General features: G+C 36.4%; 1 protein-coding gene across 9 annotated transcripts in view; it reads right to left on the reverse strand.

Annotated features, from left to right (window-relative positions):
* DOP1A (DOP1 leucine zipper like protein A) overlaps positions 1 to 13,293 on the reverse strand; it is a 101,937-nt gene that overhangs the window by 61,212 nt on the left and 27,432 nt on the right. For 4 of the 9 annotated variants that reach the window (XM_045294482.1, XM_045294480.1, XM_004696289.2 and 1 more), the window contains exons 5-10: positions 12,625 to 12,814; positions 9,391 to 9,489; positions 3,653 to 3,752; positions 2,657 to 2,766; positions 1,917 to 2,025; positions 598 to 718 (exon numbers count right to left, since the gene is read on the reverse strand). In XM_045294482.1, coding sequence (XP_045150417.1) covers positions 598 to 718; positions 1,917 to 2,025; positions 2,657 to 2,766; positions 3,653 to 3,752; positions 9,391 to 9,489; positions 12,625 to 12,814 — 729 coding nt within the window. The remainder of the gene's footprint in view (positions 1 to 597; positions 719 to 1,916; positions 2,026 to 2,656; positions 2,767 to 3,652; positions 3,753 to 9,390; positions 9,490 to 12,624; positions 12,815 to 13,293) is intronic. The other 5 variants (XM_045294485.1, XM_045294484.1, XM_045294483.1 and 2 more) reach the window with 2 other exon arrangements.

Raw genomic sequence — 13,293 nt, forward strand, 5'->3', positions numbered from 1 at the left:
TCGGGCAAGGCAAGATATGACAAAATAATTTTTAAATTATCAAGGGCTCATAAGGGAGGGGGGAGCGGGGAGGGAGGGGGAAAATGAGGACCTAATGAGGGGGGCTTAAGTGGAGAGGAAATGTCTTGAGAATGATGAGGGCAATGAATGTACAAATGCACTTTACGCAATTGATGTATGTATGGATTGTGATAAGAGTTGTATGAGCCCCTAATAAAATGATTTTTAAAAAAAGACTATCTTAAAAAAACAAAACAAAAAAAAAACAGTGCTCTTTGACTCACTTGAGTCTGAGCCATGAGTGTGTGCAGTTATCAAAAGAGACTAGCCCCTGTATGCAAACAGATCTGGTTACCAGGCAAGGTATCCTGCCATGTGGCAATGTTTGAAAGACAGTGCAGTTATCACTCTAAATTATAACTGCCTAGTACTACTACCAAACTGCAGAGACATTTTTTATAGCAAATTTACTCATTCAGAGCACGAACGTCATAGAGCAAGAGTCCTAGTTATAACTGTCACTTCACGTGTCACTTAATAAATAAGAGCGTGTACTTTATGAATATTAATAAATGAAGACATTTTTTAGTGATGTACCTGCTTAACTGAGCATGATCCTTGCTGAAGGGTGGTTCCATCTGAAGATCTAATTCTGCTTTGCACTGGGAATATAATGTTCTAAACACTTCAATCAGGACATCTTCCAGAATTACAGGTCCTGAAATACATACATAAATTAAAGGCAATAATAAATGAGTAGTAGCAAATCATTATTGTCTAACAATTGGTTTATTTAAAGGAATTTTAAATATTTGTTTGTTTTTTAAATAACCAAACTACTCATGATGATACAGTACAATGAATAAATGTTAACTTTAAAATCTAAGGGGACATAATAGAAATTGTATAATCAAGGGTAATGAACTTTTTGGGGGTAATTTTTATTTCAGGGACCATAACTAACTTCCAGGTAGAACTAATATATGGAGGGGCTTCAAAAAGTTCATGGAAAAATCCCATTATCTTTTAATTCCATTTTTCCATGAACTTTTTGAAGCCCACTCAGAAGAAAATACAATGAAGGAAAAATGCACACAATAAAGAGGTTGTAGGGAAGGAAGTTGAGAAATATAACCAAATTCTTTCTTGTTCAAGTCTTTAAATTCCGCAATACAGTATATAAGATAGCCATGACAGATTTGTTACAGACAGATCACAAATGTTTTGATTTCAATAATTTAAACAGGATTAAGAAAAGCTTGTCACACAAGGATCAACCTAGAACCCCCTCTGAGGGGGACGAACAATGGAAAAGTGGGTGAGGGGAGCCAGAGAACAATATAGAAAAAATAATCTATAACTTATCAAGGGTTCGTGAGGGAGGGCAGGCCCCGGGTACGGGGCGGAGAAAAGGGGAGCTGATATCAGGGGCTCAAGTGGGAAGAGAATGCTTTGCAACTGATGATGGCGGCATATGTGCAAATGTGCTTGACACCCTGGAGGAATGTATGGATTGTGATAAGAGATGTAGGAGCCCCAATAGAAGAAGTTGAAAAAGAAAAGCTTGGATAGTGACTACTGCTACATGTACGGTACAGTACAGGGTAGACAGAGAATAATCTACTGGTTGAATGTGCAGCTCTATCTTCTCAGTTTCCTAAATTTTAGGTAAGAACATATGAGCACCTATATTTAAAAACCCACTGCCACCAACTCCAACCACACACACAGTAACCCTTTATAGGGTTTCTGAGGTGGTAAATCTTTATGGATGTATACTCCCTCATCTTTCTTCCTTGTACTTAAAGGCCACCTCATACAACAATTTTTCTAAGTAGTGTTTTGTCTTCTCCTTTATTATAAAATAATATAAAACCAGTGTGACCTTATCCCCTAGTATAGCATATATTAATTACCTAGCTCAGGTTTATCCAGTAAACTAATTAAAATTCGAAATGGTTTTAGGTCCTGCATTAGCGTGCTCTCTTCTCCAAATCCATTCACTTGTAAGATTCCCACCATTGCCTTAAAAAAATAAAAACAATAGTGAACAAGTCATTTAAGTAAACAGACGCACATACTTCTTCTTAAGCAAAAATCTTTGTTTTCTAAATCTTTTTAAATGTAGCAATGTATAGTTGAGATTTATATCCCTATTGTTTTTCTAAAACCTTTTCTCCATTGTAGACTGTCTTCCTAAAGTAGGAAAGATAAATGTTATCCTCAGAGGAAAAATAGTGCTTATTCTCTGGAGGAACAAATGGAAGCGTAAAAGCAAATCTAGAAAGAAATATTGACTAATTTTTTTGCCCATAGATTAAAAAAAATAAAAAAATAATATCTCATTAAGGATTCAAAACTCGTCGTATTCCTATAACCTTACTCACTTAAAAATGCTTACAATAATATGTATTTCCTCAGTTTATTTTTAGTTATCTTCAACAGAATTGTTTAAAAGATGAAAAACATACATAGCTCATTTTAGCATTTCCATTACAATATCGGTTCTACCATATTTGGATTCTTAATTTGTGGCTCTTGTCTCTACTCCTTTAAATTATGAATTCAATTAAGGGAAGAATTTGTCTTAAACTTTTTCAGTAACTCTAGTGACCCGTGAGTAACCAATGAAGAAAAATGAATGGTTATTCATTACCTGAACCAATAATTCTTTTGAAAAGGTATTGAAATAGTAGGTAGCATGTTCTTCAGGATTACTGTGTCTTGTGCTTCTGGGTCCTATGATAGCACCGTTGTTATCAAAACCTCCATGGAAACAAATTGTAAAATAAATTAAAATGTCATTCTCAAAATTGTTGTTCACTAAACACCAAAACAGCAAATATCTCAAAAGCAGTGCTGAACACTTACCAATTTATATCCCATTCAATGTCAGCAAGAGAGATCATTTTAGATAGTTTAATAAAAGGAAACCAATCCAATACACAAGTGAATATCATAGTATTCTTCCAGAATTATCCCGTTTGTTTTTTTTCAATATTTTAAAACAGTGAAATAACTGAAGACTCGGATGATCCATGACTAAGTAATATTTGTCCTCTCTCACTCTACGTAATAAAGAGTTATGAAGACAGGTCAACCACACTCACAAAGTAAGGCAGACCAAAATGTTTTCTTGCCAGTGGGAGACTAGAACCCCGTGTTACATAGCAACAGTTTCATTGTGTCTAGTCTCAATGTCTTTGATGAGGTTAGTGTTTTGGAAATTATGTCATTATTTTGGTTACCAATTTATCATCCTTTGTCTACTTACTTATATAGGGGGACTTCAAAAAGTTCATGGAAAAGTTCCATTATCTCTCAATTCCAATTTTTTCTACACTTTTTGAAGCCCCATCATAGAATAACCACCTAAATTTCTATCTTTTAAAGAAAATACAGGCTTATGGATTAAAATGGCATCTTGCCCCTGCATTGAATAACAACCTAGTTTATATCTTTTCAAGAAAATATGGCCTTATTGATTCAAATAGCATCTTTTCCTAAGAAGTGTTGAGAACTTTCTTATAAAATGTAGTATTTCTTATACTTTATTGTCCACTTAAGTAAAGTTGAGTTAATTTCAGATATACACAAAACATGTCTGGAACATTTTCTTCCAAACTATTCCCAGCTATGACCACACACCTACCGAGAAGCCAGGCATAGAGTCTTCGGTTTAGGGACATATCCCTCCTTAGTACTACATGAAGGGCTGCCGACAAGATCCGGATCATATCTGGTCTAGTGGCCTGAAAATTAAGAAGGTAGCGGTCTTTAATTATAAACAAACATGAAACATATTCATTTCTTTCCTATTTAAAAAAATACCTTGAAATATGTTCAGAATATTAGGATTCATAAAGTACTTTTACATAACATTAATCTTCATTTGAAAGGAGAGGTTTCAGAGTAGAGACCCAAAGCCCATCTGTAGATACCATATATACTCGAGTATAAGCTGACCCGAATAACAGCTGAAGCACCTAATTTTACCACAAAAACTGCATTAAAAATGTGCTGAAAAACTCGGCTTATACACGAGTATATACAGTAATTGTACATCCCCTCACAGAAGGGTCACAAGAATGGACGATTCAGTCAGCGTGCAGTTTAGCACCTATGAAACACAAGATTCCCTTGGTACGTTAATGCGTCCTCTACCCCACTATCATGACCCCAGTTTTACCTCACAAATCCTGCTAGACTGGAGTATGTACATTGATACAGATAAAGAGCTCTATACACACGGAAGCCAGAACAGATAAAGCCCTCAGAAACAGTAATGGGAATAGCGACACCATGAAAGTGGGGGGTGGGGGGGTGAGAGAGAAACAACAGCAATCATGGATGCAGGGGACAAATAACAAACGTGTGAAGGGATCAGCAGGCGGGTATAAGATATGAGAAATAACATATAATTTATCAAGGGCTCAGGAGGGTGGGAGGGGGGAAGAGGAGCTGATAATAAAGGCTCAAGTAGAAAGACAAGGTTTTGTAAATGACAATGGCAACATATGCACAAGTTTGCTTGATTTATTTGACATATGGATTGTTATAATACCTGTAAAAAGCCTCCAATAAAATGACTTAAATTTTTAAAAAAAATCTTCATTTGACCTTCAGGTACAAGAATTATGAGTTCCACTCCACAGATTAGGAAGCAGAAAGAAAAGTTAGGCAACATGGATCCTTAATGGGATCCGCTGGAGTTATAACTGGAGCACTTTAATCTCTAGTTAAATTTCTTTGTCCTACCTAATACTTCAAATTTTGAAACCAAACCAAGAAAATGAGGGAAGGTGGGCCAGATACAAGAAAACTCAGCCTTTATAGTCTTTCACATTCCTAGTGTTGTCAATAGACTACACACTTCTTAAATGTTCACTATTTTCATCAATTCGCCTTTTTATTTTATATTTTTATTTCAATTCGCCTTTTTAAATAATGTTTTAACTTGTAGCTACTCCAAAGTACAGAAAAATATATATACAATTAACTCTCATCTACTCATCTTCCAGCTATAATAAATCTTAATAATGTTCCATGTCGTCTCAGGGGATAACTTACTTGCATCATTTTCTTGGCCCACTTGGCTTTTAATCATAAACCAGTAAATCATATCCTACCATTCTTTTTTTTAGGATTAGAAAGGGATTTGCTCTGCTGATTCATCTAAAGGAATCTTATAACACAGGTCAGTCTTCTACAGCTGACAGATTACATTCATTGAAGTAAACACAGATATGTTGTATTAATCTCAGACACTGATTTCCAAAATGGGTGATTATCACCCTGAGAGGAGCTGCAGCAATCCGAGAGGGCTGCAAAAGCGGCTGTCTGCACATTATCCGGATTATGGGTTCTAGTACAAAGTTCTTCATTGCCAAGGTGGCATCAATTTTTTTTTTTTTATCTCCCTGGTACGTCTATGATCTAGGCAATACTCCAAGACTTTTTCAGGAGGATGTCTACGAAATAAAATTATTCTTATAATAATACACAAAAATTATTTTGACTTTTTGTTTTTATTTGTCATGTTCACATTTGTTCTGATAACCAAAAGCAATGGTGGGTAAAACTGCTGGCTCTTTAGCATGAAAAATGGTAGAACAGTAGTGGTAGCCACTGTACATGTCATTCCATGGTTTATTACCGATTGAGTATTTGCAGTTAAAAAGGGGGGGAAAATCCAGATTTACTTAAGAATGCTATGAAACAGTAAAGATATATTTTATTAAATACTTGTTTAAAGGACCAGTCTTTTTAGTATTTTATGTAATAAAGTGGTAACTACACATAAACATTTATGGTATATACTGACATATGATGGCTGTCTCAAGACACAGCACTTACATAACCGCTTGTGTGTGAACTGAATTATCAGACTTTTTCCTACTGGATAATACCATTTTTACCCAAAAGTATGATTGACACATGAGGATTATTAACCTTGGGTACTTGGTGGAGAGTTTCTAAAAAAAAAAATAAAGTGAGATCGTCACTTCAAGGAAAGCAACATTAATCTTTTAAAGTTAAAACTTTGTATTTGACTTGAAATTATATTTAAGTAAATTACGTTTGCTTGAAAGCTGCCCATTATTGAGTTTGAAAGATTTCTGATACTAAAAATACTTTAAAGAGATCAGTGGAAATAATAATAAATATAATAGGTTGATACTGTATAATGAAATATATCAACATCTGAATAATCTATACTGTATAAGTCAATAAAACAATGTTTTCCAGATAACCAATCATGAGTAAAAGATCCAATCCAAATACAAGACTTTTAATGAAACAGATTAAGAAGAGTTTATTAATAACGGAACTAATTTTTAACAAAATATTATTTGTCAATATTTTGTATTAAAGAATATTCTCTAGAAAGTCTCAAAATGGAAACTGGGACTGGTTTAAGTTCCAAATAGGTACAACTTAGGCAGCGAAGTATAAAACTATTACATTATTAATAATTAAGTTTTAGAGGAAGAGAGAGTGGAGCACATCTGGCCCACCAAGCCTTGAGGACGATATTACTGATCAGAGCAGCCAATTCACAGAGAAGACCACATGGCCGGGACCACTATTAAGACACAACACCCCTCACTGACCCATAGCCCTACAGGGGACAACACTGGAGACAGTGTGGGAATTCCACACGATCTGATCCTACCAGACCGAGGCAAAACACTAAGGGTGTGCAACAGAACAGCAAGGGGAACAGAGCAACGATGTCCCCAGATACTACCAAAAATAGACTTTGGGGTCAGGGCTTGGTGCCCCAACAGACTTGACTGGAAAACACTGCTAAAGGCCAACAAACAGTCCTTGAACTAACTACAAGCTTTTCTTTCTTGTGTTATGTTTTGTTTTTCTGTCATTGGCTTGTTGATTTATTTTGTTGCTTGGTTTTGCTTTGTCTTGTTTTTGTGCATGTTGTTATCTCTGCAGGTCTGCCTAAATAAGATAGGCTGGATGAACAATCTGGAGGAGAAAACAACAGGACAACATTTCTGGGGGGACATAGGAGATGGGGAGGTGTGGGGAAAGGTAGTGATGTTAACAAACCCAGGGACAAGGAACAAGTGATCCAAATCGGTGGTGAGGAGGATGTAGGAGGCCTGGTAGGGTGTGATCAAGGGTAATGTAAACAAGAATAATTACTGAAATCCAAATGAAGACTGAACATGATAGTTGGAAAAAAGGAAAGTCAAAGAAAATAGAGGAAAGAGCTAGGAGGCAAAGGGCATTTATAGAGGTCTAAATAAAGGCATGTACATATGTAAATATGTTTATATATGAGGATGGGGAAATAGATCTATGTGCATATATTTATAAGTTTAGTATTAAGGTAGCAGATGGACATTGGGCCTCCACTCAAGTACTCCCTCAATTCAAGAATACTTTGTTCTATTAAACCAGCATTCTATGATGCTCACCTTCCCAACACAATCGCTGAAGACAAAGCATGTGAATAAGCAAATGTGATGAAGAAAGCTGATGGTGCCCGGCTATCAAAAGATATAGTGTCTGGGGTCTTAAAGGCTTGAAGGTAAACAAGCATCCATCTAGCTCAGAAGCAAAAAAGCCCACATGGAAGAAGCACACCAGCCTGCGTGATCATGAGGTGCCAAAGGGATTAGTTATCAGGCATCAAAGAACAAAAAATCATATCATTGTGTGCTCACCTCCCTCATACGATCTCTGAATGGGTGCATAAGCAAATGTGGTAAAGAAAGCTGGTGGTGCCTGGCTATCAAAAGATATAGCGTCTGAGGTCTTAAAGGCTTGAAGGTAAACAAGCCATCATCTAGCTCAGAAGCAACAAAGCCCACATGGAAGAAGCATACCAGCCTGTGCAATCACGAGTGTCGAAGGGATCAGGTATCAGGCATCATCAGAACAAAAAATCTTATCATTGTGAATGAGAAGGAAAGCAGAGTGGAGACCCAAAGCCCATCTGTAGGCAATCAGACATCCCCTTACAGAAGGGTTTCGGGGAGGCAACAAGCCAGTCAGGGTGCGATGTAGCAACGATGAAACATACAACTTTCCTCTAGTTCCTAAATGCTTCCTCCTCCCCCACCGCACCCCCCCATATCATGATCCCAATTCTACCTTACAAATCTGCCTAGACCAGAGGATGTACACTGGTACAAACAGGAACTGGAAACACAGAGAATCCAGGGTGGATGATTCCTTCAGGCCCAGTGGTGAGAGTGGCGATACCAGGAGGGTGGAGGGAGGGTAGGGTGAAAAGGGGGAACCAATTACAAAGATCTACATATAACCTCCTCCCTGAGGGATGTACAACAGCAGTGTGGGTGAAGGGAGACATTGGACAGTGCAAGGTATGACAAAATAATAATTTATAAATTATCAAGTGTTCATGAGGGACGGGAGAGCAGGGAGGGAGGGGGAAAAATGAGCTGATGCCAGGGGCTTAAGTGGAGAGCAACTGTTTTGAGTATGATGAGGGCAATGAATGTACAAATGTGCTTTACACAATTGATGTATGCATGGATTGTGATAAGAGTTGTATGAGCTCCTAATAAAATGATTAAATAAATAAAATTAAAAAATAATTAAGCTTTCAAAAGTAAAATATAGAAAAACTGAAAATTCTATATCATTATAAACATTTAATATGGTAATCTATTAACTACAGGACTAGTCTTTTCTGCTAATTCCTTTTTAAAAAGAAAATGTACTATTTCAAAGTATAAATGTTATGTATCTGATTACTCATTAAATATTTGTTTCTACCACTCTGAATGTTACCATACTGGTACTCTAAAGTACTCTTCATTGAAGTTTCCGAACTCCAAAGGAATTGAAGGTCATTTCTTTAGAAAATGAGGAAGCTGATTAAATTAAGTTCCAGGAATGTGCTTTGTCAAATCAGTTGTTCTCATATGTAATAAAAGCACTACAGATTGTCACAGTGACAATATTTGGCAATCAATTTGGCTATGGATTGGTCACATTTCCAACAATCATCAACATAACACATCATAAGATAAGATCAGGATAGATGATGGCTAACAGACTTAACACTGACTATTTTTTGCTTTTAATAGTCAAGTTTCATAATTTTCTTCTACTAAAGGTGAAAAATAATCATTTTCAATGACCATATTCTTATTCAAATCAATAAACCTTTTTTTCCCTTCAACTTTTTCACAAATTCGGCTTCTTTAAAAAAGAAAGAAAAAGAATCCTACACGTGCCTTTACGAAATAAGGATAGAAGAGGGTTCAAACATTCTTGGAAAAACAAAGTCTAAAAAATGAAATTTTCCTGTGAACTTTTTGAAGTGTCTTCATACATCATGATCCCATGATTTTCCAAAGCGTCCTTTCTGTTGGTGTCATGACAGCTGCTTACCTGACTCATGTGGAATGGAAAACAGAAGAGTATGAGGTCCAGTGTGCTTCTCTGTACGAGGACACTTGAGTCCTGCACTGAAGTACTTACTGCTTCTACCTGAAATTAGAGAGCCTTTACCATCTATTACACCGAGGAAATTCTAACATACAAATGTAACGATTCCATACTTTCTCCATAATTCCAAATACATATGCTGTCATCTTGTCAATAATCAAACATATCCACTATGATTTGACTAGCCATATATATTATGTTGGTTTAAAATTCACAATTACTAAAGAGTATACAGTGAAAACATGCTCACCCATCTCCATATCCTAACCACCAGTGTATCGCTAGTGAATATTTTATACAAATCAATTTTCTGTAAATAAATTAAAAATATACATTTATATGTTCCAAATCCTTTCTTTCTCATAAAGGCATATTGAACGCACTGTTCTACACTTGGCTTTTAATTTTGTTTATTTAGCAGTTTTATTGACATATAATTTACCTATAAAACAAGTCAACAGGTTAAACATATTACGAAGAAATGCACACACCTTTTTGAAAATTTTACATTATATTTTGGAGAATTGCCTTTCACTATATAAACCTTTATTTTATTAAATGGCCAAAGTATTTAATTCTATTTAGAACTCACTGTGATTTTACTCTATGCCTCCTGATGGACATTTATAATATTCTCAAATATTCACTATTATAAATAAAACTGTATTTATAAATGTGATATAAATATATTTGTTGGATATTTATATGTACATATGTAGGATAAATCTCAAGAAGTAAAACTATCAGGTCAAGTGAGTAAATCTTATTACAATTTAAGTACTGTTTTCACTTTTTGCAATTTAAATACTAATTTCTAATAAGATTGTATCCATTTATATTCCCATTGTTTCATAATATTTTGATTAAATTTTTGCCACAAAAATTTTTTTCTCCTATGAATAATATTGAAAATTTTATTTTATGCCTGCCTGCATTTTTAATTTCCTGTTAGTAATTTTTTAAATTAATTTTTCTGGTAGATTGTTAATGTGGATTTATGGATTTACTGTAGTTCTTTGAATATCAGATAGTTCAGTCTTTTGACTATTTTGTGTTGCAAATATTTTCCCCAGCATGTCATTTACTTTTTAAATAAATTAAAAATAGGTTTAAATTTTTCATTAAATTATAAAAATGATACATATTAAAAGTACATTTAAGAATCTGCATAAATAAATGGTATAGCCACTTTGAAAATAGTTCAGCAGTTTCTTGTAAAATTCAACATACTAGAAAAAAAATCAGGTGTGAAACTTCTTGATCTTGGGTTAGACAATGATATTTTACAAAGAAACACTAGCAGCACAAGCTACAAAAGAAATAAAACATTGAACTGGAGTTCCTTAAATGTTAAAACTTTTGTGCTTCAAAAGACACTTTGCAGAAAGTGAAACAACTACAAAATGGAGGGAAATATTTGCAAATCATACATTTGATGAAGGACTTATATCCAGAATAGATAAAGAACTCTTACATCTCAATAATACAAAGTAAAACTTTTTTTCCTTAATGAGCAAAGGATTTGAATAGACCTTTCTCCAAAGAAGATATATGAATGACCAATAAGCACATGGAACAATGCACTTCCTTAGTCACTAAATAAATGAAGATCAGGATCATATTGCAATAACATTTTCGTATAAGCAACAAGACAATAAGAAGTGTTGGTGAGAATGCCAATAATTGGAATCTTCATACAATGCATAACAAAACAAAAATAGGTAAACAAGTGGCCATCTAGCTCAGAAGCAACAAAGCCCACATGGAAGAAGCACACCAGTCTGCATGATCACGAGGTGCCGAAGGGATTAGTTATCAGGTATCAATCATATCATTGTTTGCTCACCTCCCTGATTTGATCGCTGAAGGCAAATGGGTGCATAAGCAAATGTGGCAAAGACAGCTGGTGGTGCCCGGCTATCAAAAGATAGAGTGCCTGAGGTCTTAAAGGCTTGAAGGTAAACAAGCCGCCATCTAGCTCAGAAGCAACAAAGCCCACATGGAAGAAGCACACCAGCCTGTGCGATCACGAGGTGTCAAAGGGATCAGCTATCAGGCATCATCAGAACAAAAAATCTTATCATAGTGAATCAAGGGGGGAGTGTGGAGTGGAGACCCAAAGCCCATTTGTATGCCACTGGACATCCCCTTACAGAAGGGTCTCGGGAGCAGATGAGCAAGTCAGGGAGCGATGTAGCAACCATGAAACATACAACTTTCCTGTAGTTCCTAAATGCTTCCTCCCCCCCTACTATCATGATCCCAATTCTACCTCACTAATCCGGCTAGACCAGAGGATGTACACTGGTACAGATAGAAACTGGAAACACAGGGAATCCAGGGCAGATGATCCCTTCAGGACCAGTGGTGTGAGTGGCAATACCGGAAGGGTAGAGGGAGAGTGCATTGGAAAGGGGGAACCGACTATAAGGATCAATATATAACCTCCTCCCTGGGGGACGGACAACAGCAAAGTGGGTGAAGAGAGATGCCAGACAGTGTAAGATATAACAAAAATCACAATTTGTAAATTATCAAGGGTTCATGAGGGAGCAGGGAGCAGGGGGGAAGGAAAAAAATGAGGAACTGATGCCAGGGGCTTGGGTAGAGAGGGGATGTTTTGAGAATGATGAGGGCAATGAATGTACAAATGTGCTTCATACAATTGATGTGTGTATGGATTGTGATAAGAGTTGTATGAGCCCCTAATAAAATGATTAAAAAAATAAAGTACTTAAAATAAAATAAAAACAAATCCATTGCTATGGTATCAATTCAAACTCCCAGTGAGCCTGTATAGAGGACATGAAACACAAGTAAATTGTGTGGCAGTTAACCAGCGTTAGCGCGTGTATTGCTTCAATGATACTACAATCAAACCAAACTCACTGGCAAAGAGTCAATGCTGACTCATAGCGACCCCTGTGGGTTTCTAAATCTGTAACAACCATCTGGGTCGCAGCCCAATGCATAACAACTACACGACCAGGATGCTTCATGTGACTAAACAGATAATGCAAATTTTAACTTTTAAAAACAATAATTACTGCCTAGTTTAATCTGTATTAAGCTCTATGGAAACAAACTTTGCTCACAGCTCTATCCTCCTATCCTCATTAGGTCTGGAATAGTGACTGGCTCCACAGAAATATTCACAAAATGTGCAACTAAACTTACCATTAGTTCAATATCACTGCCAATTATATACAGTTGGTCTTCCATGGAAAGCTTCCTATTCAAATGTGAGAGAACATAGGTGATTCCAGGTAAACGCACTGCAGGACTAGTGAGAAGACTCCCCCAGAGAGCACTGTAGAACGCGGACTGGTCCACTGCAGCAGCAACCTTTTCCAACAATGTGTTTGTTCTGAGTACAACACAAAATGATGAGAAGGGAAACACTTAGTTTCACATTCTTATATACCAACCAATCATCATGCTTGGCCAGAATTCTTAAAAGCATCAAAGATCTGCTTGGAAGTAAGTGTAACTGATTGGAAACTTGACATACTTTATTTGGGGATGACTGGATTTAAGTACTAGGTCCACCATTTCCTAGCCATGTGACTTTAGGAAAGGCTGCAAGGGTCCTGCATTTTTTAGCCCAAGTCTAAGTCCCATCAAACCACCTTTCCCTGCATGCTCCTGGTAAGAGGGTGGAGGACAATGCTGGTAAGATTTCCATGTGAGTAACTGAGAACAGGATTCCCTGGAGTGCCATCCTGCTGTGTCCAAAATGAGCTCTCTGAGAAGCAAGAGAGGGATCTCAATCTCAATACCAACAAAAGCCAGGGGTGGAGCAAGTCCTCTGGATCCAAGGTTCCTGTGCAAGGAACCTTCTGGATC

This window comes from Echinops telfairi, unplaced genomic scaffold (genome assembly GCF_000313985.2).
Source record: "Echinops telfairi isolate 266 unplaced genomic scaffold, ASM31398v2 ScPeMD7_3533;HRSCAF=4204_0, whole genome shotgun sequence".
NCBI classification, from domain to species: Eukaryota; Metazoa; Chordata; class Mammalia; order Afrosoricida; family Tenrecidae; genus Echinops; species Echinops telfairi.